Source organism: Watersipora subatra, chromosome 1 (assembly GCF_963576615.1).
Source record: "Watersipora subatra chromosome 1, tzWatSuba1.1, whole genome shotgun sequence".
NCBI lineage: Eukaryota > Metazoa > Bryozoa > Gymnolaemata > Cheilostomatida > Watersiporidae > Watersipora > Watersipora subatra.
In genome coordinates, this window is record NC_088708.1 from 69518258 (window position 1) to 69546068 (window position 27811).

Genomic DNA, 27811 nt, shown 5'->3' on the forward strand with positions numbered 1-27811 from the left:
AACTAGCTACGTGAGTTAAAATCATTTACATCTACTAATCAATAATGTATAATCAACAAATAGATTAACTCAAGTCATGCCTTTAGCTCTTTCCTAATATGTCAGATAGACTAATTGTAGAAAAACACGGGGTTGGATGTTGCATCATGATTTGCTTCAGCAGCTCATGTATGCGCGATGTTGTTATTTATAAATGCTTTACTATTACTATTACCAGGAAAATTGTTTATGAAGTACATCTATTAACAGCTACCTTAGTTTTCACACTCTATTGCTGAATCAAATGTGTTGTCTGCACCAGGAAAACCAAATTCTGATTCATTGCCAGCATTTTCATCTTGGTCATAGGTATCATTGTTTTCTTCCCCTGAGTTGTACATATTCCGTTCCTCGGGGTCGTATGTGTTCGTTTCTTCATATTCAGGTTCGTTCGTGTTTGGTTCTCCATATTCAGGTTCGTTCGTGTTTGGTTCTCCATATTCAGGTTCGTTCGTGTTTGGTTCTTCATTTCCCGATTCATAAGTACCTAGTTCCTCAGGCTCAAATCCATTTTCGATAGGTAAGGCAGGCTCTTCAGCACAATATCCATTTTGCTCTCCTATCATATTCTCTTCATCGGCGAAGCCATTTTCATGCTCATAACCATCATAAACTTGTGTAATCCGCGCATCGCTGATACCTCGTCCTTTACCAAAACTCATTCCCTTTTGTGTTGCGAATTTGTTTGTGCCCGCTTGCAGTCCGACAAAGCCCTGGCTCAGCTGAGACACCTGACCGCCATCAATATCTCCAACATGTCTGGTTTTGCCCATGGCCATACCCTTCTGAGTAGCAAACTGCCCTGTTCCGAGTTGCTGGTTCAAAAGCCCTTGACTCTCTTGACAGATCTTGCCTCCACTGATGTCAGCCACATGCCTGATGGCACCGATTGACATTCCTTTCTGGGAAGCAAATTCATTGGTTCCTGTAATGACATACATAATGATGTACACATACTTTTCCTGATTATGGAATAACACTTTTGTGCTGAATTTAAGTATTCTAAGCATACCTACAAGTACTACTAGTGTCATTCGTTTTACATACACACAGAATTGTGGTCAGAGGTGTGACCGGCTTTAAAAATTGACTGCAGGTTAGTTTTTCACTCTAACATTCATCAATGAGTTGATTGTAAAGTAGCTCATAAAATGTGAAATATGATTGCTGGAATAACATAATCTCTTTTGTTCTTATATTGCATTATGTTAAAGCATTTATCTTCAATAACGAATTACACCAGTTTTTACTTTTGAAGAATTCGCACTAACCTGCTTGTTTGGTGATAGTACCCTGGCTTTCTTGACACATTCCATCACTTTTGATGTCAGCAGCGTGTCGGCTTTTGCCAATAGACATTCCTTTCTGTGAGGCGAACTGGTTGGTACCAGTTTGTGGGTTGAGCATGCCTTGACTTTCTTTTGACATTTCATCCGCTTTAATATCCGACACATGTCTTACACCTCCCATGCTCATGCCCTTCTGAGAAGCAAATTGGTTGGTTCCAGTTTGAAGACTCAACATTCCTTGTGCCTCTTGTGTCATTTTGTCAGATTTAATATCTGCGATGTGGCGCACAGCACCCATTGACATTCCTTTTTGTGTAGCAAACTGGTTTGTGCCTGTTTGTAAACCAAGAATACCTTGCCCTTCTTGAGTCATTCCCTCAGTCTTGATATCAGACACATGTCTAACAGATCCAATACTCATTCCCTTCTGGGAAGCAAATTTGTTGCTGCCAGTTTGAAAATTTAGCATGCCTTGCGCATCTTGACTCATCTTCTCAGATTTAAGATCGGAGGCATGTCTGACCGACCCTAATGACATTCCCTTTTGGCTGGCATATTGGTTTGATCCGGCTTGTTGGTTCAGAATTCCTTGGCCTTCTTGGCTCATGTTATTAACTTTAATATCGGATGGATGTCTCATCGATCCCATTGACATTCCCTTTTGAGTTGCAAACTTATTGGTACCAGTTTGCAGACTGAGAATACCTTGTCCCTCTTGGGAAAGGTCATCCGATTTTATATCTGATGCGTGTCTCACTGATCCAATACTCATACCCTTCTGTGAAGCAAATTGGTTGGTTCCGGTTTGAAGGCTCAACATCCCTTGTGCTTCCTGGCTCATCTGATCTGCCTTGATATCAGACACATGTCTTACTGAGCCCATAGACATGCCTTTTTGAGTTGCGAACTGGTTGCTTCCTGCTTGCTGGCTAAGCAATCCTTGAGTTGCTTGTGACATTTTGTCAGCCTTAATGTCAGCCACGTGTCTGACAGATCCTAGGCTCATACCCTTCTGAGATGCAAATTGATTTGTTCCTGTTTGTAAATTTAACATTCCTTGAGCTTTCTGATTTTGTTTTTCTGTCTGTATGTCTGCCACGTGTCGGACTGCTCCCATAGACATTCCCTTTTGGCTGGCGTATTGGTTGGTTCCAGTCTGTAAGCTGAGAACTCCTTGTCCAGCCTGTGACATGTCTTCAGTTTTAATGTCTGAGACATGTCTTACTGATCCTATACTCATTCCTTTCTGAGAAGCAAATTGATTTGTTCCAGTCTGTTGAGTTAACATACCTTGTGCTGCTTGGGTCATGTTCTCAGCTTTAAGGTCTGATGCATGCCTGACAGAGCCAATGGACATCCCTTTCTGGCTAGCATAAAGATTGGATCCAGCTTGTTGGCCAATAATTCCTTGGCCTTCTTGGGAAATGTCACCACTTTTAATATCTGATGCATGTCTGACAGCACCTAGACTCATTCCCTTCTGTGATGCAAACTGATTGCTACCAGTTTGTTGGTTAAGTATACCTTGGCCTTCTTGCGTCATTTTATCTGTTCTGATGTCAGCTATATGTCTGACTGCACCAAGAGACATTCCTTTTTGACTTGCGAATTGGTTTGTACCAGTTTGTAAGCTTAGTATTCCTTGTGCTTCTTGTGTCATATCATCTGCTTTTATGTCTGAGACATGTCTCACTCCTCCAAGGGACATTCCTTTTTGACTTGCAAATTGGTTGGTTCCTGTTTGCTGAGTAAGCATTCCCTGACCTGCTTGTGACATGTCATCTGCTCTAATATCTGATGCATGTCTCACTCCTCCAAGGCACATTCCTTTTTGACTTGCGAATTGGTTGGTTCCTGTTTGCTGAGTGAGCATTCCCTGACCTGCTTGTGACATATCATCTGCTCTAATATCTGATGCGTGTCTCACCCCTCCCATGCTCATACCTTTTTGGGAAGCAAACTGGTTGGTTCCTGTCTGCAGGTTCAACATTCCTTGTGCTTTCTGTGTCATCTTTTCTGCTTTAATATCCGAAATGTGTCTTACTGAACCCATTGACATGCCCTTTTGACTTGCAAACTGGTTTGTTGCTGAATGCAGATTTAGAAAACCTTGTGTTTCTTGAGCCATATCATTTGTCTTTATATCAGAAGGATGTCTCAAGGATCCAAGACTCATTCCTTTTTGGGTTGCGAAATTATAACTTCCTGTTTGCTGGTTGAGAAATCCTTGACCTTCCTGAGTCATTTGATCTGCTTTGAGGTCGGATGCATGCCTAACTGACCCTAATGACATGCCCTTCTGGCTGGCAAACTGGTTAGTACCAGTTTGTTGGGTTAACATCCCTTGCCCTTCTTGGGACATGCTGCAGGTTTTTATATCAGAAACATGACGAACTGCTCCGATGGACATTCCCTTTTGTGACGCATACTGGTTTGTGCCGGTTTGTAAGCTCAGAATTCCTTGACCCTCTTGTGACATGTCATCAGCTTTTATATCTGACGCGTGTCTTACTCCTCCCATGCTCATTCCTTTTTGGGATGCAAACTGATTTGTTCCCGTCTGTTGTGTCAGCATACCTTGACCTTTCTGTGACATCTGGTCAGCTTTAATGTCTGAGGCATGTCTCACGGCTCCAAGTGACATTCCTTTTTGACTGGCATATTGGTTCGTACCTATCAAAACATAAGTCAATGTGTTTCTTTTATGATAAATAATGTTTCAGTCTGCACTAGGTTACAACTACACGTTAGTTTTTCTGCTCATTTTATAATAATCTGATAAGAATAGTTTTTACCATCTTTCTGTGCCTGTAAATTGATCATACACCAGGAATTGTACGAATAATTAGCCAATTACATGTACATAGAGCTATAACATATGTTCAAGAATGCCACAAGCAGTGTAAAGCCTGAATGTACACGGATGTGTTGCGGGAAAGAAACCAATTAGGCGGTGTTGCAGTCGGGGCAGATGCAAATACCATAGACTTGGTGCCTTGTGTATGATCCTTAAGCATAGGACATGAGTCTCACCATATCAGTAGTACATAAAGGTAGATAGGAGTTGGGAAGTTTGACAAAAGGTTCCATTTAGGAGGTGGTAATGTGTCTTATTAGTACAAGCTTCTTGTTATGTTGTGGCTTCAATTGCACATGTTTCTCTCAAGTTTTCTTCCTAGAAGTTGTCTTTTCATATTTAGAGTTTAAAACTTTTGATCATTAGTAGTCTTATTCGAAAGAAAGGTGCATGCGTGACAGGGATAGGAGGTGGCAATGTTAAACAAGGTGATTTGCCGAAGGCTCTCTCTTTATTATACAGCGGGTAAGGTGGGTGTTATTTTCGCCACAACTTACCTCTAAGACCACCGTTTTAGAACCTTGCAGCCAGAAGGGTGGCGCGTGCCCTTTGTTCTTAAGTATGTACAAATGTAAATATATTATGCAATTGTATTACAGAATACGTGAACATAATTGGGTGGAAGGATGCATGACTCGCCCATCCTTAACAAGTTTAGCCTTGCCTGCTAATAAGTATGCGCAGCAGCTATTACATGCAAATAGACTGCAGGGTAGTATGTAAACTTTGTTCAGAATATTAGCTGATTGTGTGCTAGGCTATTAGACCCAACATCAGCTGCTTTTGTAAACTGGCATATTAATCGTGCTTGTATACGAATTGGTTTGTAAAAACAGAAAGAATTATTGTTTTAGTCTGTAGCCAGCCATATGTATATAAAGATATGTTTGGATCTTATCATTCGTCCCTGTCTATTTGGCATCTTCTAAATTTTGCTACTGCTGCTATTCCTAGTAATACTATATCTACCTACAACCAGCCATCGTTATCATCTTGATATGCTGACATCGAATAGTTACTAGGTATATAGTTAAAATCATAATATCTTCTATGCAGGTTGTTCATGTCATAATCGGATGAGTGTGGTTTTACATTAAGGTCATTAATTCCACGAGGTTTGCCAAAGCTCACTCCACGCTGATTGGCGTATTGGTTAGTCCCGGCCTGCAGGCGAATAACAGCCTCACTCTCGAGACTAGGTCTGCCTGTTGGAATATCAGTTATGTGCCTCGTTCCTCCCATGTTCATTCCCTTTTGGGAAGCATAGCGATTAGTGCCCGCTTGAAGATTTATCACCGCATGCCCTCCCCTGCACATTGGATCAACACTTATATCAGAGATGTGACGTACTGCACCCATGCTCATGCCCTTCTGCGAGGCAAAGCGGTTGGTACCTGCCTGCAGATTGATGACGCCCTGCGAGTCAGGGACCATATCATCAGCCTTGATATCTGACACATGCCGCACTGCACCCATGCTCATACCTTTCTGAGAAGCAAACTTGTTAGTGCCTGAAAAGCAAGCATCGATGATTGAGGATGGCCGCAAAAAGGAACGCTGGGGAAAGAATTGCTTCATCTAGCAGCTACCGGCTCACAACAAACACACTCAGGAGTTGCCTTACTACGCACTGTCTACAACTTCACGCAAAGGAAATCAAGCAATTGTTTGCACTGCATGATAAGTATCTGTTAAATAAATTCATACTCTGTCATAAGTTCTTGTTAGTATTTCTAGCACTCAACAGATTGAATATACGCAAAACCTTGCAAATATCTGTCTAATAAAACTCATGCGCTATTTAAGGTGAGAATTCTTACATCAACTGTAACAGCATAGGAAAGTATGGTTGTTAGAATGTACAGACTGAGGAACATAGCACACTCAAGGGAAGGTTTCTTACCAGCTTGAAGATTGACTAGTCCATGGCTTTCGGGTGCAATGGCACCAGCCCTAATGTCGGAAACGTGTCTTACAGCTCCCATACTCATTCCCTTCTGGGATGCAAACTGATTGGTGCCGGTTTGTAAGTTGAGTATCCCCTGTCCTTCACGAGTCATCTTGTCTGCCTTTATATCCGAAACATGACGGACTGATCCAATAGACATGCCTTTCTGGCTAGCAAACTTATTCGAACCTTCAACAATGCCAGAGTTGCAGCTTTTCATTTGATGCTTACAATGTTTATATATATGTTCAATGTTAGTTGACATAGTACATTATGTGTTGTATTGTGGGTAAATATGCCAATGACATTGAATATTCTCACTTGCCAAAATAGTTTGATTCTAGGTACAAGCAGAAGTTACTATAGACAAGATATCTTGCTTTTTGCGTGTTAAACTGTTCATCGATACTAGGTATGCTTTACAAAAAACTATCACTTCTGAAAAAATAACTTTTTTTATATTTCATTTCTGAAAATATTGTATCCGAATTTTTCACTGCTTTAAATGAATTGCTATAAATCCTAGGTGTATATATGAGGAAACTTGCAAAACCTTGTACTTCAGTTACTGACCAGAGAGCAGTATGATGTCATTTACTTTTAGTTACATGCATATAAAATGGAAAATAGTAATAAATTATGCTTTAGCTTGTTACTACGCCGTCAATGAACATAAACGGATTGAGTGGATGAGATAAAGCAGAGAAGAGTACCTGATTGCAGTCCAATGATCCCTTGGCCTGCCTTCAACTTCTCATAACTGAAGTTTCGTTTCTTGGCTGTTGTGGGCTTAGGTCCACAGGAAGGTCCTTGAAAGCCGTGCCTTTGAGCCTGTGATATATTTAGCAGCAATTAGCATTGATTGACAAATTATAGCGCCGCTCGTGATATCATAGACTCGTATATAGATACTTCGTAGGAAGTTCTTATATTATGAAGACATGCGAATTCACCTTCAACCAGGTTTAAGAGCAAAAGGAGAAACCGAGGAAGCTTTCCATCTAGCTATTGACAACTTGAAAACTTTTCAGTTCCAAAATTGTCAAGAAGGGAGGAAATACTTTCACTCACTTAACATACCTCAGTGCCAAGTTGGATGATGCAGTCAATCACATTGCCCATGTTTTTGTTCTCATAAAGGTTGTTGACAGGGAAGATACCGGTAGGTGCCACGCCATATGATTCACAAGCTCTCAGAAATACGTCTATATTTTCCATCTGCATCATTGTTAGACAATTTTACAAAGTACCGTGCTAGTATTGTTCTAAACTCTAGCATTTATTAATAATATAAAATAGTTGTTTATGATAAACTGATGACTGCGCGTGTGCATAGACATCAGAATATAAAAGATTATAAAGCAGTGTATGTTTCCATCTGGTGTTATAGAGATGCCATTAAACAGCTCTATAGAATAATTGAGTCTGCTGAAAAATTTAATTCCCAGTGTGTTATATCCTTATGGAGGTTGGATAATTCACCTGCTTGAATGGAACAACTGAACTGTTGACCTTGATGAACTCCGAATACTGCTGGGCAGCGAGAGGTAACTTCTCTGTTCCTTGGTAGACAGCCTGCACAAGTCTGTAATCAATGATATCGATTATTAGGCTTGAACAGGTGTAATTCATATTTTCTTTAGATGATGTACACATTATAATGTTTTGCTAGGAATGCCAATGAGGCGTCTGCTGTATATAGAATACATTAAGATGTAATGCGGTGCCCGTGGTGTCTCACAGCAATAACCGGCATCACTCCTTTGAGGATAAGTGCTTCCTTTTGGTAAACGAAACTTTTTCAATCAGAATGTGTCCTCTTCATCCAATAGGGATAAGTTTAACACGTGGTCCTGGTCTAAAACTTGGCATTTTTTAGCTCAGAATATGTAACTTGTTGTAGCAAAGTCAAATTTGTTAAATAGTATATTTTTTTTATTTTATGAATCATTTTGTTTACAGTTTTTCAAAAGCTGTATTGATTTTTTAATACTAGCTGACAATTGAGTAATATTTTTTCAGGAAATAAAAGAGGCTTTGCTGTTGCACATGTTTTGCCTATAGAACCTTTCAAACAAACAATTTGTGAGATGATTGTACAGCGGCAAGTCTGTACCTATTACTTTGCTAGTTGGCTCTCTTGTTGGTATATAAGACAAATTACTGTGAATCAGACTTGTCAATATGAAAGTGTCTTCAAGCATTAAGAAGAACAGGTTCTGATATCACAGAGGGTTGAACCTTATTATAATTGTTAAACAGTTAAGTTCCTTAATTTGTTAAAGTCATTTGATGATATAAATATTCTATTGAGTTATTGTCCAAAAATACTTTTGATTTTGTTTTTGCAAAGGACTAACAAGAAATAAATAGCTCGCAAATAATTTTTAGACTAATTAACATGAGTAGATTTTACCTCCTTTCATAAAGCTTTCTTACCAGCAACATACCAGTGTTCTTAACTGATCTACCATCTCGAAAATCTCATGCTGATCGGTATTTGAATAATTGAGCATGTATTGAGCATGATATAGGCAGAGTTGGGGTAACTCTGATCAGAGTGAACTCTGCTGCCAGTTAGTTGTGGATCAGCCGTGATTCACAGCAGTCTGACAGCAACTTAAGGGCTCATTAAGAATCTCTCTGACTGTTGATCTTTGGTCAAAGAGGTCTAAACAGGCTGGTGCCTGGCTGCTAAAGACCCGGATGGGAATGGGGGAGTTAAATTTTCACTAATAAAGGACATTACATTGTATGAAGTGAAAGCATAGTAGCAGTCGCCTTAACCTATAACATTGAGTTACTTCTAATACTAATGTGAAATATAGTGTGGAGGAACCTTTCTATTTTTTGTAAAATATGAGTAGTTTATTTAGCCTTGGAAGCTGGAGAATCTTACTGATGGATACATATGTTTGGTTAACAGATCAGAGATTAATAGTTTCTTTAAATATAGCTAAAGAACTCATACTTGACAAGCACACAGCCATCCTTCAGGCTGTTGAACATCTGCTCTTGGCCCGCTGCTATTTCTGTTCCTGTTAGCTCCTTAATCCACTCTCTTGCCTCCGCTTCAGCTCCTGGGTCATATTTTGACACAAACTGTAAGATAAATAGTTGGCTTTTCTGTAATTTTTATTTAATTGATATATAGGTCTTCTTTATGTATGATCAAAGTTTGCATAGACATAGATTCATAGGCACAATAAATAGCCTTTGCACCTAATAATTCAGCGGGTCATTGAGAGACACCTAATAGAGGCTTGTGTTTCATTTGACAGAGTTATTCGATGACTCCCACCCAGCACCCACTGATACTTTCACCTAGTATGGGGAAGCAAGTAAATGTTCTTTCTGGTTGAGAAAACTGAAGCTTAATAAAGATACCAACTTTCACTTCTGCCATTACAAGCTGACATCTATCTATTGCCATTGTTTTAAATGTATTGTATGATTTTATATAAACACTAAAGTGTACGGTACGGAATGATTACCAGAGTTATTTATAGGCTGGCGGGTGTGCATGAAGCCTTTTTGTTTTGCCAGAAGGCCTTGAAGATTATGTCGGCTTATAATAACATAAAAAACATGTAAACTTGGGACTACGTCTACTATTAAATTAACTACGTTCATTAAATTATGTTAGGTACCGATAAGAGATATTGACCTGTTTGAGTTATTAGTATTTGTGGGTACTTATAAGAGATGATATTGACTTATTTGAGTCAGTAGTATTAGTGGGTACCTATAGATATTGACCTGTATGAGTCAGTAGTATTAGTGGGTACCTATAGATATTGACCTGTATGAGTAAGTAGTATTTGTGGGTACCTATAGATATTGACCTGCATGAGTTAGAAGTATTAGTGGGTACCTATAAATATTGACCTGTATATATCAGTAGTATTAGTAGGTACCTATAGATATTGACATCTACTGATCAGTAGTGTTTGTGGTGTTCCAATGTATTGACATTTTTTAGTCAATTGTGTTTGGCAACAGCTATAGATAATGACCTCTGTTCACAAGCCGCTGTGTATTAGACTATTGACTATGTATTAGAGCATTGACTATGTATTAAACTATTGACTATGTATTAGACTATTGACTATGTATTATACTATTGACTGTATTAGACTATTGACTATGTATTAGACTATTGACAATGTATTAGACTATTGATTATTTATTATACTATTAACTATATATTAGACTATTGACTATGTATTATACTATTGACTATGTATTATACTATTAACTATATATTATACTATTGACTATTTATTATACTATTAACTATATATTAGACTATTGACTATGTATTATACTATTGACTATGTATTATACTATTAACTATATATTATACTATTGACTATGTATTATACTATTGACTATGTATTATACTATTAACTATGTATTATACTATTGACTATGTATTATACTATTGACTATGTATTATACTATTGACTATGTATTATACTATTAACTATGTATTATACTATTGACTATGTATTATACTATTGACTATGTATTATATTATTAACTATGTATTATACTATTGACTATGTATTATACTATTGACTATGTATTATACTATTGACTATGTATTATACTATTGCCAGTACTACTATAATTATTTTCATTATTATCACATTTTAACAGCTACATTTTACAGCAGAGAGCAATTTCCTACGCCTTGCTAAGCAATGAATGGACCTACAGTAAGTAAACACATGTATGTTCATACGCTCCAAATTATTTCTGTTTTATGGTTAGAATTAGAATAATTGTATGCGTAACTATTACCTGTTGTAGCCATGGTAATATAGAAACTTAAGCAGATATGAAATACAGACATTATTTTTTTAGCTCGAAACAACATTATTTCGCAAAATCAGAGTAGATGCCTGTCTTTGGCACATGACATACAACAACAGGTTAGATGCCTGTCTTTGGCACATGGCATACAACAACAGGTGCTTATCTTATTTATATTCAGTTTGAACTTCTGAATGGTTAAATTATTTTAGATTTAATATATATTTTTGGTTTTTAACTAATACAGGCTTGGTTTGTGCATGAATAGCCTAATCACAAGCGTGCAAATGAGCAGAGAGGGTATAGTACAAGGATAAACTTTCCAAATGTTGATATAAAAATCACTCGTGATAAATTTGAGCATGGGATGTGCATGTAAATCTTACAGCTGTTTAACGAGTCTGTATATTAGGTAGCGGTCAAATAGCCTGAACTGAATTGAAAACCATAAGAAGTTGCACAAATATATCGGTAGAAGTCGAAAGGGAACAGTTGGTGACGCCATCACATTTTGTCCTCATTGTATAAATGCTTAACAATTGAGAATTAAACTGGTAGATACACAAATCTATTCAAAAGATGAAGGCTTGTTTAAACATAAATATCTATATATATGTTAAAAAAATATGTCAAAACCCTACCTTCACGCCCAAAGAGTACGATCCTTCCATCTTTGTCTTTCTCAGCTGGTCTCTGAAATTAAAAGAAGCCATTTTCATTGTACAAGAAGTTAAAAGAGGAGCGAGTGGCTGAACAGAGCTTTACTCCTATCATCTTCAAGGCTTTCCCTCCTGCCAGCCTTTTATCACAGTATAAATAGAATGATCTTAGCTAGCTGACGGTGCTGCCTTTCACTTGATAACTATCACTTTAACTTGCTTCATGCTTAAAATAGTTCAAAGAGGAGAGTTTGTTCAGTGTTGGTGATCACATGTAACAGTAAGGAATATATATATAAAGCATCCTCCTACCTTACAGCGAAGGGCTCATATATTTTACTACCAGGAATTATTAACAGTATTTCAATTTTAAATGTTAGATTAATAGAATTGTTAACTCTACCTGGATGTCTTTAGAGTCGTCCTTCTTTATAACCCTTGGTCGTTCGAAATGACCAGCTCTACCGTCAGCTGCCCCAGAGTTATGGTGTCTGCGTGAGAGATAGCAAGGGCTCTTAAGCCAATAGCACTGCTCGGAAAGAATTGCTTGCAGAGATTGCATGAAGGATATATATTGGACTGAATTAGGCATACTTGTATAGGCATCAATTATACACATACGTTATTAATTATCTTGTCATTAGCAGCTTCAATTATCATAATATGGAAAGTTGGCTAGGTTGATGTAAATTCGTCCGTCATCCCTTCATTACCATATTGAGTCTTGAAACAAATGACCTCATGCTTCCGCGAATTCTCAATTCTCTTCTATGATAGTCTTTCCATTATTCCACAGTGGTAATTGTTACCCACGACTACTGTATTCTTTACTTATAGTGTTGTCTCCTGCAATTCTTCAATGGTGGTTGTTTTCTCCCCATGTACATGTTCACATCAACTTGGGATGTCTGCACAGTACTGCCTATTGACACGAAGTTTCTGTGTATTAATGACTCACCAGTTGCTAATTTATCTGAGTGTTGGCTGGAGGAGGTAACTCTTGCTGTAGAATCATTGCATGAATTGCTTCTTTATAATTCTTCAATATTTTTTTCAATATAGTAATATAATATAATTATATATAATTATATATAATGTATTTGTAATGTGAGGAAGGACCTGAGGGAGAGTATGACTCTGCCATCTATATAATAGGCCTCTATAACTCACTCATACTCTGATAGCGCAATTGCTAAAATTTTGTTTTCTTGTCATAGATAGGCTTTTATCTTCAGTATATTTGTATTTTATAATAAATACTAAAGCATAGTAGCTGGGTGAAATCACGAGATGAAACGAATAAAATGTTCAGAAGCATTTTAAAAAACAGTTTAAGAATGCTGTAGAATTTAGTTAAGTTTATTTTATATCCTATGCAAAGATAGTCATGTACAACTCTAGTCACTAGTATTGACTAAGATAGTCATGTACAACTCTGGTCACTAGTATTGACTAAGATAGTCATGTATAACTCTAGTCACTAGTATTGACTAAAATAGTCATGTATAACTCTAGTCACTAGTATTGACTAAAATAGTCATGTATAACTCTAGTCACTAGCATTGACTAAGATAGTCATGTATAACTCTAGTCACTAGCATTGACTAAGATAGTCATGTTTAACTCTAGTCACTAGTATTGACTAAGATAGTCATGTATAACTCTAGTCACTAGTATTGACTAAAATAGTCATGTATAACTCTAGTCACTAGCATTGACTAAGATAGTCATGTACAACTCTGGTCACTAGTATTGACTAAGATAGTCATGTATAACTCTAGTCACTAGTATTGACTAAAATAGTCATGTATAACTCTAGTCACTAGCATTGACTAAGATAGTCATGTACAACTCTGGTCACTAGTATTGACTAAGATAGTCATGTATAACTCTAGTCACTAGTATTGACTAAAATAGTCATGTATAACTCTAGTCACTAGTATTGACTAAAATAGTCATGTATAACTCTAGTCACTAGCATTGACTAAGATAGTCATGTACAACTCTGGTCACTAGTATTGACTAAGATAGTCATGTATAACTCTAGTCACTAGTATTGACTAAAATAGTCATGTATAACTCTAGTCACTAGCATTGACTAAGATAGTCATGTACAACTCTGGTCACTAGTATTGACTAAGATAGTCATGTATAACTCTAGTCACTAGTATTGACTAAAATAGTCATGTATAACTCTGGTCACTAGTATTGACTAAGATAGTCATGTATAACTCTAGTCACTAGCATTGACTAAGATAGTCATGTACAACTCTGGTGACTAGTATTGACTAAGATAGTCATGTATAACTCTAGTCACTAGTATTGACTAAAATAGTCATGTACAACTCTGGTCACTAGTATTGACTAAGATAGTCATGTATAACTCTAGTCACTAGCATTGACTAAGATAGTCATGTACAACTCTGGTGACTAGTATTGACTAAGATAGTCATGTATAACTCTAGTCTCTAGTATTGACTAAGATAGTCATGTTTAACTCTAGTCACTAGTATTGACTAAGATAGTAATGTATAACTCTAGTCACTAGTATTGACTAAGATAGTCATGTATAACTCTAGTCACTGGCATTGACTAAGATAGTCATGTATAACTCTAGTCACTATTATTAATTAAGATAGTCATGTACAACTCTAGTCACTAGTATTGACTAAGATAGTCATGTACAACTCTAGTCACTAATATTGATTAAGATAGTCATGTATAACTCTAATCACTAGTATTGACTAAGATAGTCATGTATTACTCTAGTCACTAGTATTGACTAAGATAGTCATGTATAACTCTAGTCACTAGTATTGACTAAGATAGTCATGTATAACTCTAGTCACTAGTATTGACTAAGATAGTCATGTATAACTCTAGTCACTAGTATTGACTAAGATAGTCATTTATAACTCTAGTCATAGTACTGACATAATTTACTTAATAAATCAGCAAGAGTCTTTCAAATCACTTGTTCACTGTTAGTAGCAACCTTTCATCATGACTAAAATGAAGCTCTAAGGCCACATATAAATACGAAGCTTCCATGGTAATAAGTTGTATTTGGTTAACAAAACTTGAAACAATATTAAGTATTAACCAAGAATATTGTATGTGTGCCAGTTATATCCTTTAGTACTAATAAAATTGTTATAAGATATACAAAAATATTATGGATTTATGGACATCAGATGTGACAACTTGTTTGATAGCATTCTTTACTAAATTAGCTTTGAAAAGCAGAATAAACAGTAAAGAGTTATTTATAACTTACAACTAGATAATGATGTTGATTGACATTCAGTAACGCTTAGGCACAACATATTGAACAAGTTAGGGAAGAACCCTGCTAGGAGATATATACTGAGAAGACAACTCTAGTTGGAAACCTGTATCAGTAAATTGTGTTAAGCTGGTAAGAATTCACGTTTCTAACAACTTCCTATGACATTTTGTATTCTCTGTTTTAAAAAAAGGTCTTAATCCACATTACAATGATGAGTGGCAGTGTTAAAATATTCGTTTAAGGTATTATTTTTATACACAATAGACTAGCTTTCTTGTAGCCAAGGTTCATATAAGCAGCAGTCAGGGGGCATACATACTTGCGATGCTATAAATTAATGACAGTCTGTCAAAGACAAAGAGTAAAAGGTTATCTAAACAACTACCTGAACTGTATAAAAATAGCCTTTGATATATCAGTATACACTTCATATCAAATTTTAGATCCAAGTTCGTTTACTCGATGACCTAAGGCTGGCCGCTCTCGATACTGGAGTAGACGGTCTTCGACAAAGGATATTCCTCTGAAATGGAAGTTCTGTTATGGCTGCAAAAAACAACACTATATGAAATGGCTCATATATCTCCTATGTTTAACTCACAAGTTTGAGTTTTGTTTTAAATTTATTTTAAAATTAATCAATGACAGTGTTTTATTTATTTCATTATGTGATTACAGATTTCAAAGATTAATAAAAGTAATCTCTACATAAATTGACAGTACAGTACAGGTCTGAATAAGCACTCTTCGCTAGCTTCTTAATAGATATTGACAGTAGAGTGGTCATAAATTACTCATAAGCCTGGGGATAGTGTCTTACTAATAACTAGAAAATATTTTACTTTCAGCGGGAGGCCATCTTGACTAACTGCAGCAGGTTGCCATTCAAGTTCAGTCAATAGTGATGTATAGCTCGAAGGCGCTCAATGATAGCCCCTTCGAGTAAGTCTGCCACAGATTGTCCATAGCAGACATTCATTGTATGGTATGGGTATGCATCTTCAGCAGTGCAGTGTAATGGTTTGAGTAACCTAGTTTATGTTTAAAAAAAACTTGTAACTAAAGTCTAGAGTAGGGGAGAAGCTATCACAGAGCAAGCAGTTTGTAGATGTCAGATGTTAGCATGTACTTACCTTACTTAAATAACCCAAATTTTAAAAAATGGTACTAAAGGTGGGGTGGCTAAAGATGAGAACCTGGCCACATTTAAGAAATATGAGCTATTCAATTTTGGGAGTTAACTAAAACGCTAGTAAACCAAGGTTTTGAGGCTAAAATTAAGTGGATGGTGCAGATGAGATCTGATAGGAGCTGAACAAAAGGCAGGGATATTTATAGTGCTTACTAGGAATGTGGTTAATGCCAGTTCCAGGTGCAGTGTATTAAGAGTGTAAGTGGAATGCGTTGAGAATGTAATTGAAATGCATTGAGAGTGTAAGTGGAATGCATTGAGAGTGTAAGTGGAATGCATTGAGAGTGTAAGTGGAATGCATTGAGAGTGTAAATAGAATGCATTGAGAGTGTAAGTGTAATGCATTGAGAATGTAAGTGGAAAGCATTGATCATGTTGGTGGAATACATTGAGAGTGTAAGTAGAATGCATAAAGAGTGTAAGTGGAATGCATTGAGAGTGTAAGTGCAGTGAATGCTGACAACAATGAGCATTGATTGAAACGAATTTGTAAATAAAAACAAATGCTGAAATCACCTACTAGATGAAGGTCTTCATTTATAACAATTAATACCAAAGGCATTTCCTGTTTTGGCCAAAAGGTCTCATATGGTCAATAGGACTGGCCAATTGCAAACACTAAAATTACTAAATGAATTACTCAATGAGGGAGCATGTCGGCAGCAGTTGTAGAATGGAGTATTTCATTAAAGCTAGCTTTTTTGTTTTAGTGCAATCTCTGGTGCTTTATGTGAGGTTGCTCTATGTGAGGTTGCTCGATGTGAGGTTGCTCTATATGAGGTTGCTCTATGTGAGGTTGCTCTATGTGAGCTTGCTCTAGGTGAGGTTGCTCTATGAGAGGTTGCTCTATGTGAGGTTGCTTTATGTGAGGCTGCTCTATGTGAGGTTGCTCTATGTGAGGTTGCTCTATGTGAAGTTGCTCTATGTGAGGTTGCTCTATGTGAGGTTGCAGAAATGCAATTTACAAAGCATGATTCTTGCTAGAATTTGTGCACAAACGCGCCTGCATTTTATTCCTAAAGCATAATTGGGTTTATTGACCAGCAGTCAGGAGGTAGGCTACTGATAGACAGAAAACTGACTGATATTGCATACAGTTTATAGCCAATATCAGACAGCTCATGGTGGTTGGGGTCATCAGCCCCGTAGCACAGAATGAAGGTGCTTTTAATAGAAGCGGATGAGGAGTAGCACAAATTGCTCACATATGCAGTAAAATCGTATTCCTGCATGGCGTAAAGTTGTCTTCTCAGCCATTGTATTTATCAACAATAGTTATCTTCTTATGCAAGAACAGTGGGAACAATACTTGAAGGCGTTAAAGGTGAACTCGCACAAAATTTTAGTGGATTTCATCAAAAAGTATCGGTACTTTTCTATCATTTGCGATTGTTTTTGATGTTTGAGATGATCTGACTGCCAGGATGTTTCTAGATCAGAATCGACAAAATTTGATCGCGGTTAAAACGCTCAGAAGAAAAATACTTAGGAAATGACATCACTAGTTGCTATCATTGCTATCATTGATATTGGCTACTGCGTTCAAAGTATGAATTATTTTGGTCTATTACAAAGCTCATCTAGCTGCAGCTATCCATGATGACAAAAGTTCTGTTTTAGCTTGCCTTGCTAGAGGAGGAGAGCAAATATAAAATTTTCTGAGTAAAATGTTTCCAAGAACATTTGCATTGATGGATATACATGTACAGTGGCAGTTTGAATTTCTATGCATAGTCAGCACAAATGTTGATACAGACTTAAATGCATGTAGTTATAGTTTATGAGTAGTGGTCCCCCCTCCGTACCAACACAGACTGCTTCTCCAAGTCAATAACAGGCCTAAAAATATTGATTCTCCATTTAACATTAGAAGCTAATAGATGAGCCCTCTTTGTTAGAAGCCTTTACCCATGACGCTTGTGATGATGTTGAAAAGCAAAATGGTATCAATGTTTTTGTCATCACCACCACTGAGCGTTGTATTGGGTAAGTCCATGAGATAATTCAGTGAGACAAGCGTACAGGCGCCACTCGCAATTCCTACTGTGAGCGCTTTAACCTCTATCCAGAAGTCCTACAATACGCTCTCAGAGCCAGTCTACACAGCTCTTCAAAAAGGTGAGCCAAAAAAACTTTCACATTATCTTAGCCTTAGCACCATCTCGATCGATATGTCATACATTGGGTTACCAGGGATTTTGTCAGTGCCCTTCCCTTTCTACTTTTCATGTTGTTCCCATATAGATGTTATAGTGATGGCAAATCCCTTACTTGTAAAATAGGCACCCATTCCTATATAGTCAAACAAACTTCATAGTACCTACAACAAGTTGCAGTTTTTAATTAGGACACATTTGGCATAACATAGGTCTAGCATGCCTGCAGGCTGTAGAGGCTAGAGAAGTTGTCTTCTTATGCATTATAAGCCATCTCCTATTACCTACATATTGTGCTTTGAATATATGTTAGGGGGCAACTCATATTACTAGGGTTTGGGCTCTGGTTGCTAGTCAGGGCTGTCTTGCATCTCTCGATTTTTGCATTTTCATTGCTAATATCTCGCAGCTTATAAAACTAGACTTCTGAGAATATTGAATATAAAAGTTTAGTCCATTGAGAATTTTTTCCGGAAATCATTAATCTTAGTTTTACTACCCGATAAAGACTTTTTTATTGGTGTTCTCTTCAATAGTTGAAAGAAAGCAGTTCCATATTATTCTCAGACTTTCCTCGATGCACTCACCTTTTCTAATCTTCTGACTGAAGCAAATGAAAATGACCGGGTTGCAAGCGCTGTTGGCGTTAGCAAGGAACTTGACACCAAAAGAAAGTTTATGAAACAACTCCCACTCTCCATTAATGTACTAAAATGTAAAATAGCAAGTATATAAATACAGGTTTGGTCTTCCAATAAGACTTATGTGCACACAATATGTTCTACATGTTTTATTGATGCAAAAACTGAGCAAAGTAGCTGCGCGTTAGGAAAATATTTGTGATGGGTGCATCAGAGCAAATGCAGCTCTTCCCTTCATGACGAGTTGGAACACCTGGAGAGTTAGTGTAACGCAGGTGTTGCACAAACATGTAACAATCAACTAAGAGAACAGAATTATTAAAGTATGCAAAATATTTTTATATAGAAATATAATTTGTGTCGAATATTAGTTTTGTTTAATAACCAAATTAAAGCAAAAAGTAAACAAATAAGAAATATATTGATAATAGTCAGGGAAGCAGCATCTTCTATGCACAGGGTCATCAGAACCAGCGATGACCCTGTGCATAAACCAAGGTCCCAGTTATAAAAAAGTCTTTTATATAAAACATTATTCTTGTTGAGTTTTCAATGTATGAGTCAGGAACTTGTATAGATTTGTGAGCACATGTTAGGAAACAGGATATGGTACAAGGTTGAAGTATAAAAGGCTGCTGACGTGCTGATCAGTCAAGTGAGGCAGCTGAGTCAGCTGTGGGATATAAACAATAGCATCCATTCAGATGTTAGACATGGGTTGAATTGTCAAGTATATCAGGTTTCAACAGGTGACTCCTTGATTTATAGATACACCTTGAACATACCATTTCTTATCTCTAGTTAGAGATGGTCAACTGGCCTTGATGTCATTAAACTGACGTCACAGTTTGGCAATGAAAACAGGGAGTTACAGTCATACTTCAACTTACGAGCCTAATGCGTTCCGAGACTGAGCTCGTATGTTAATTTGCTCGCATGTTGGTACAATTTATTTATATATAGAACAATTAAATATATATTGATTGGTTTCCATACTCTAAAAAATGCAAATAAAACACTCAAAACAAGATATTGTAACAGAAAGAACATGTTGGTTATTGTCCTAACTTACCACATGCTTTCAAAAAGCAACAATTAAAAAATAATGCAAGGAAATGTGATTAATTAAATTGTAAAATTAAATACATACAATAGCAGCTAACGCTAGCATTTGCCAGCGAGGGAGATATAAGTTATCCTTCATTACGACAGTTGACTTTGATAAATCTGGATTTTATCAATGTCTTAACAGACAAACTTAGAAGCAAACCTAAAAGCAAACTTTCATTTACAACTTAACGTAATTAAAATTTCTTCGGCGTTCATAGTTTGAAGTTTCTCGCTGGTTAGCCAATTTTTCCTTTGTTTCGCTTTCACGACCAGCCGGCCGTTTTAAGATAAACCTTATCTAAGGACGTTTGCCTTTGTCGCCATTTCAACATGTTGCGATTAGGACGAACACAGGTGTCGTCACAAAGGGTTAATGCACGACCACTAGCCAACTTGTCCGAATGTCTATTTTTAAAGTTTTGATAGATAGCACCCGGCCTTTTCACATAGCATCGTTTCAGTACGCTGTCACCGGCCCATTGTTTATCTTTTAACCAATGTCTGAGCAGTCTCTCCATAAGCGGTTGTGAAGATCGCTGTGTCGTTTACAAACTATCGTTAGTCCTTTTGCGAACTAAATGCCCTGAATATTATCCTTCTGTTTGATAATTGCGGATGTATTTCTGTCAAATTGCTGAGCTAGCTCAATCACACATATATATTTCGCATATTTTTCAATAATTTCTCGTTTAATATCAACTGTTATCATTCGCTTTTTCTTTGCATTATTACATTTTTTATTTTACTGGCAAACTTTCGGTCAACGCACAGTACTTTTAATTCACATAATTCTGCACTGAAAATCGCGCACAAAAAAAAACACGATACAAAAGTATAACCTGAGCAGTTGAAAAATACAAAGTGATGCTGTTCTCATAAAACACCTCCGGCATACTTGGCAAGTGACTCACGTGCTCGTATCTCAAACATGGCTCGTATGTTAGTGCTAACACTTGCTTAAAAGCTGGCTCGTATCTCAATTTTCTCGTATGTTGGAGCACTCGTAAGTTGAAGTATTACTGTATTAGAACTTAGTATGACAGACATATAATCAATCTTATACCCCTACAGCTTTTGAAGGCCTGAAGTAACTCTGTTGTGAGACCATCTAGGAGGATGTTTAGCCTCCTAGCATGCTAGCAACATGTTCAGTGCATCTTCAGAACACAAAAGTACTTTAATACCTGATGCTTTTCTTGAGATCCCACACCAAGGATTGAACCACTGAGCGCAACCCCCTCACCACGTCTGCTTTCTGATGACAGATCAAAGGCTAATTTTAATTTCCATATTTTTATTTTTCATTTTTCTATAAACTTTTATTTTTCATATTTTCATAAATTTAAATTTTTCGTATTTCTATAAATTTAAATTTTTAATATTTCCATAAATTTTGCTTTTTTCATATTTCCATAAATTTTAATTAATAGTCTATTTAAAGTTTCTCCAATTACCTATTGACATACCTGCTCTTGCTCTGTATAAAAAGCAGTGAACATTCTCATTATGTTTGCTTTTGCTGTGTTATTATTAACATTTTATTATCCAGAAATACAAGCTCTGCCTATACTGTTCATTCCGCTAACTTTGTGCAGATGATGAATATGAGCGGCACTTGTCTTGTCTGTCAAAATCATAGCGGAGAAATTTGTATGATGAAAAATAGAAACTCACATAAACTTTGTGTAGCCTGTGCTCATACAAGAGTGTGAAGACTTGCACCGGCAGCCAACATATGGTGAATGCTGTCAGTAAGACTATCAGCATAAATATTACCTGCAAATATAAAAAGAATCTGTTGGCATTTAAAAATATGCACATACAGCTGTTTCTTATAGTATTTCAGGCAACCAAGAAGTAACCTTCACATTGACTACATGAGCCAGTTCCTGGGAAAATATCTTCACCCATAGTTTAGTTTAAGGAAATATATGATGAGGCATGATTATTTGGTTTATACTGCAACTGTGCAGTTATCTGTTCATATACTCTTACAAAGATAGCTTTATAAAGATAGCTCTATAAATATACCCCTACAAAGAGAGCCCTAGCCTTAGTTTGTTTCAAAATGCAAGGGCGGAGGACTGTTGTACATCCAACCTCTATGCTTGCTTGCATTTAAACCATGGTTAGCATGATCTGCTGTGTACACATAGCACTGGGCTGTTACACGTTGCTATAGCAACATATTCATCTACTTAAATTTAACACCGCTGTTCTCGCATATCATTACAGCATGTTTGCCTACTTAAAAAAATGCAGGGCTGATACATCATATTTTATCGTAACAACATCTCCGCCCATATACAATCACATTACAACATCGGATACTGACCTAAACAATTTCATTACATGAGCAAAAAGTTCAGTTTTCAGGTATTTGTCCCACCAAAAATTTGAAATAATAGAGTAGAAAGTTAAATTGATACTGTATTATGATACGATCAGAGACACTAGATCATGTTAATTGCAAGAACACTAAATTCCATAGACGCCGGTCAAAAATATCTGACACCCTACATTTGAGCAGGAGATATCATTGGCTAATCTTTCTATGGCTTAGTCAACATGACATAGAGCTTAAAGTAACACTTCCTCTGTTTAATCAGTATTTGTCTATGCGATGGTTTGACCGCTGCTCCAATGAAATTGCTGACATTGGGAAAATTTATATCAAACAGTGCTAGATAGCAACAGATATTCTATCGATTTGCAGCTGAGCTCTCAGATATATGACCAGGTTTTTCAGAAAAATACATCACGATAGTAAAGCTAGATACTTTTAGATGGACTCCACTACTTTCATAACAAGATAGTTACTGTTATTGTAAAATATGCAGGAACTCGTAAATTAGGCTGTTCAAATTATTAGCTTTACGTCAGAATTGATTTTATTGCGGATTAGGTATTAGGTATAATTTATCAAATCATAAAAAATAGCTTTCTCTGGCTGTGTAAGAACTTAACTGAAACGTGAACGTCTGTGTGCATGTGTGTGTGCGCGTGTGCGCGTGCGGGCGTATGTGTTAGGCAAAAATCTTCTTTAGTTCAAAAAACCGTGAAAACGTATGAAGGCAACTTTTTGCAGTCAAGAAATTGAAGATGTTGAAAGCTAGGCAGATTAAGTATGTTCAAATGACTATCAGTTTGTCATCAATAATCAATAATCAATTCTTTTTTCACGTACAAATGATCAAAGATTAGAACACTTTAAACTCACTTATTATAGGCGCTCTCCGTCGTAGGTCTGGTACTTCATACTGAACACTCCCCCCTTACCATACAATAACTATTACTGGTACTTCATACTGAACACTCCCCCTTTACCATACAATAACTATTACTGGTACTTCATACTGATCACTCCCCCCTTACCATACAATAACTATTACTGGTACTTCATACTGAACACTCCCCCTTACCATACAATAACTATTACTGGTACTTCATACTGAACACTCCCCCCTTACCATACAATAACTATTACTGGTACTTCATACTGAACACTCCCCCCTTACCATACAATAACTATTACTGGTACTTTATACTGAACACTCCCCTTACCATACAATAACTAATTTTTTCCCAACTACGGCCTTTTTTCTACTGTATCCTTGGCTCTTCATCTGCTTCATACCCGCCTCTTTTTCGACTGGATACTCATAACACTCCTACTGCATGCTAACTCTTTTCTCTCTGCACACCAACCTTTTCCTTCTGTATACTTGACCTTAACTAAAGCATACTGACTTCTCTACTTCTCACCAACTCCTTCCTAACTGAACACTAACTCTTCTTTAACTGAGCCCAAACTCTAATTTAGCTGTCTACTGACTATTGCTTACTAACCCTTCTTCTGCTGTTCAGCTTCTGCTTTTGTAGGTTGTGGTTGAGCTCAGTAATTTCCGAAGCCTTTGCCCTTAGTTTGACCATAATGGCTGAATAGGCAGCAGTCATTATGAGCATAGGCAGGGCATAGAGTATACAGAAGCGTACTGTGAAGTAGGCCTTTCTTATACTCGCTGCTACCTCAGAGTTGGGCGCAACACTTTGCCACCGCGACACACACCAAACCTCACGGAAATCCACCCAATCACGAGTCTCCTGCTCAGTGTACACTGTGAGACAAGAAGAATCAGCATGACAGTTACTGCTAAAGAACAGGATTTATACAGTAGCTAGTAGACACGTAAGTGTAAGCACAGATTCACAAGAGTGGAAGACTCTTTTCTGACTATTTAAAACCTTTTCACTAATATTTCACAATAGTACTGCAAAAGAACAAAAAAGATCTTTTGGCACCTTTGGCATAGATAAAATTGTCTAAAGCTGCCATATCTCTGTTAGGCTTTTTCTCAACCTTTCCATTAATGCATGGAGGTTTTAGGATGCTGTAGCGTTACCACGGTAATACTTAAAATAATAAGACATATGTTAGAATACGGATAAATGGAACCTAGACTAAATCCTTAGTAACTCCATAGGAGCACAACCTCTGTGAACCTCACCTACAGTATTACTAACACTTGACAGTAGTTACAGTAGTTAACTAACCTAGAACTAACACTTACTACAGTGGTTTACTAACCTAGTACAAACACTTGATTTGTTAAAATTGTTCACTATTCTTGTATCTGAAGTATGTAATTTTTATTGCACGCACATGTATGCATGTGCCACAGCTGAGCATTGCAATGTTTGCAGGTGTTGAGTAAAATTGCCATATGTTAACTGATCACTAGTGTCACTTATGATAATGTCATATGTATATATACCATTATTCTAGGGAGGAGAGCGAAACTAACATGGAACCTAACCGAAGCACCAACCTTCCCAACAGCTATAAATATGTGATCACATAACAGTTTAACTGGGATAACAGCTGTATCCACATATGCCTTTGTAATCTCATTTAGTCACTTGCTAAACTTAGAATTTGTTCTGCGTGTGCTATATATATATACATGACTTACACTGACTACACAGTACTTGATGCCTGGGCTATAATGGACAGCACCATAATTCACTAATATCATTTCTATACTGTTTGCGCTGCCTGCTCCTATATAAAAGAATATAGGAGCTTATGAATGGAGGTCAAAATAGAAAGGAGGTCAAAATAGAAATACAGTTTATAGTAAGTATTGACCTCTCAGACTTACCTGATAAGGGCGTTGCCACAGCTACTGCAGTCAGCCATATCGCAACCGCTGTCAGTATCATCTTCTCTCGTTTATACGAGCAAAACATAAATGGTGTGACGATACCAAAGAACCTTTCCATCGATATGGCGGTCATAGTTAATACGGAGGAGATGAATGCCACTTCTGAAATGCATCAGTTTGTGGTTCCAGAAATATTTAAACTAAAATTTTGTTCTAAAAACAACTCCCTTGACTTAAGAAGGGTTCACTAACTCTCATACTTTGGCCTGAGAAAGTTGCCTAGTAATTACAGATTTCGGGTGCTTCTTACTCCACCCGAACAGAGGGTTGAACCTTATTATAATTATTAAACAGTCAAGTTCCTTAATTCGTTAAAGACATTTGATGATATAAATATTCTATTGAGTTATTGTCTAAAAATACTTTTGATTTTGTCTTTGCAAAGGACTATCAAAGAATAGCTCGCAAATAATTTTTAGACTAATTAACATGAGTAGATTTTATCTCCTTTCATAAAGCTTTCTTACCAGCAACATACCAGTGTTGTTAACTGATCTACCATCTCAAGAATCTCATGCTGATCGGTATTTGAATAATTGCCTACTTTTATTTCCTCAAAAGAATTATTGCGGACGGCTGATACTATTGGTGTTTATTTCCATCAATTTGAATGATTAAACATGCAAAGTACATACCGATATTTTATTATATTAGGAGGCATGCTTAAAAACTAGAAACGCAGCTTGTGACGGTTTTATAATGTTTAAAACTTTTACTAAATTTTTATTCCAATCTTCAGTACTGAAGCCAGTTAGCTATAAATGTTACAGTCTGAACAATATTTCTTTAGTTAAATTGTGGGGCTGGATAAGTTCGCCTAAGTACTTGGGCAGAGTTCTTGTGCTATTATATGCAAGTAAGTTTTTATTTAGAAAAAGTTCATAAAATTTTTCATGTGAAACTGACATTATCGATCTTCTTTGTATTTCAGTCCTAAAACAGAATAAAAAATGTTTGCTTTGTTGCCAACTATTTTTTGTTTTAATTCATTATTATTATATTATTATATTCAATATAATTAATAATAAAATAATAATTCATTATTCAATACATTGAACACATAATAGCTGCAAAAGTGACATGAAAGGATATTGACTGATTTTAGAAGACATATTTGGTGATTTAGTAATACTTATAAACGAGCTGTTTTATCCGCTAACAATTACGATAATTATAATAATCAAGCAGAAGTTTTTTATCTGGCAGAAAACTTTATAACAAAACAAAAAGAATTTATTCATTATTTATTAAGATTTGAAATTAAAAATTCCTGCTCTATCTTGCAGCTGGTCCTGACATAATGTGACCATTGCACACCATGGTCTATTACATATAGCATCCAAGTGATCATGTCACACCGTGGCCTATTACATATAGCATACAAGTGATCATGTCACACCATGACCTATTACATACGGCATACAAGTGATCATGTAAAATGACAACTCACCTCCGAGCATCGGGTTATATTTACAAAGAACTGGACCAAGCAGCCAGCCATTAGAGAGTTCATCAACCAACTGGATCCAAGTAACGGAGAGGGTAACCAGCAAGTCGGCTATGACCAAGTTGATGATGAAAAGGTTGGTGACACTGCGAAGACTCTTCTTTCTCTGCAGAGCAGCGAGCACGAGACCGTTTCCCACGAGAGAGACGAGTAGTATTACCACGGCTATGCTTATTTTCAGTCCAACTTCCCATGTAGGGAGTTCTTTCCACGTATCCTTACTTTGGCTATAGTTTTGGGTTTTAATATATTCTCTAAAATATTCATCGAATTCTTCTTGGCTCATTTTAGAGACCATATCGGTGACACCAGCCATGACGACCGAACAGAGAAAAATGCTTGCGATTTTGCAAGAAGTTTAAAAGCTTTAACTCGATTTGATCTTACGTAGTCTTTGGACACTTCACGAGCTCGTTGTGAATTGAGGAAGCTCGTAGTTTGAGGACACTTAATATTTCCACCGCTGAAGGATTGTAAATAATGTATAATGCAATTACTGAAAAACCTCACGTAGTCAGCACTGGCAGCGGAGAATCCAAGGCAATTGTACTTCTTTTAGCTGTAACACTTGTGCGAGTAAAAAGAGATGTTGTTCTGCATGAATAGGCTTTCAAGCTCTAGTGTAAAGTAAGTTCAGCAAATTATGAATAATCATAGGACCCCAGGCTATGTTATTCCGTACTGGGTTAAAGAGGCAGCAATAAATTATGGAAGAGCAAATTGACATCAACTTCTGTCTAAAACTTCTAGCTGAAGTGAAATAGTACTTATAGAAATTTACAACAGATGCATAAGCAATCACGATGGACTTTACATACACACTCTATAATCAAAGCTAGTCATTCTTTTTTTATGTATAGCAAGATGCGCTGGGAACATTAATGCTATGAGTACATGTAGGACGGTAATCAGTAAAGGAAACTCAGAAAAAATACAATTTAGATAACAAAATATCTAACAACATCAAATAATCAACAATATCTAATATCTAAGAACAGCAAAGCCGATGAAAAATACAGGGTGTATAATTTTCAAGGAAGTCAATTTTAATCCGTGAGTTTGTGAATGAAACATTGAATTA

The 27811-nt window shown here is 36.7% G+C and overlaps 2 protein-coding genes across 2 annotated transcripts; both read right to left on the bottom strand.

Moving 5' to 3' along the window:
* Positions 1-235: 235 nt before the first annotated feature.
* Positions 236-12140, bottom strand: LOC137385632 (uncharacterized). Its single transcript, XM_068072135.1, has 9 exons — positions 12014-12140; positions 11593-11644; positions 9105-9235; positions 7616-7718; positions 7214-7351; positions 6847-6964; positions 6089-6322; positions 1311-4001; positions 236-964 (listed from the first exon to the last, which is right to left on the bottom strand). The coding sequence occupies exons 2-9, from the start codon at positions 11620-11622 to the stop codon at positions 255-257; spliced, it is 4155 nt and encodes a 1384-aa protein (XP_067928236.1). The 5' UTR covers positions 11623-11644; positions 12014-12140; the 3' UTR covers positions 236-254.
* Positions 12141-16797: 4657 nt separating this feature from the next.
* Positions 16798-27046, bottom strand: LOC137390875 (QRFP-like peptide receptor). The gene is made up of 6 exons (XM_068077193.1): positions 26674-27046; positions 25161-25325; positions 23848-24116; positions 21673-21774; positions 18835-18955; positions 16798-17027 (listed from the first exon to the last, which is right to left on the bottom strand). Exons 1-6 carry the CDS (start codon positions 27044-27046, stop codon positions 16798-16800), a joined length of 1260 nt encoding a protein of 419 aa, XP_067933294.1.
* Positions 27047-27811: the final 765 nt, after the last annotated feature.

Bases quoted from the DNA above. Each gene is read 5' to 3' on its own strand.
- LOC137385632 (XM_068072135.1), bottom strand. From the start codon at position 11,622: ATGGAAGGATCGTACTCTTTGGGCGTGAAG. The intron at 7,352-7,615 runs GTGAATTATCCA...ACAATGATGCAG, and splicing joins CAGTTGTTCCATTCAAGCAG to ATGGAAAATATAGACGTATT. The intron at 4,002-6,088 runs GTAAGAAACCTT...ATGTTTTGATAG, and splicing joins ACTAGTCAATCTTCAAGCTG to GTACGAACCAATATGCCAGT.
- LOC137390875 (XM_068077193.1), bottom strand. From the start codon at position 27,046: ATGGCTGGTGTCACCGATATGGTCTCTAAAATGAGCCAAGAAGAATTC. The intron at 21,775-23,847 runs GTTAGTAAGCAA...TTATATTTGCAG, and splicing joins AGCTGAACAGCAGAAGAAGG to GTAATATTTATGCTGATAGT. The intron at 17,028-18,834 runs GTGAGTGCATCG...AACCTCACATAG, and splicing joins CAGTCAGAAGATTAGAAAAG to AGCAACCTCACATAGAGCAA.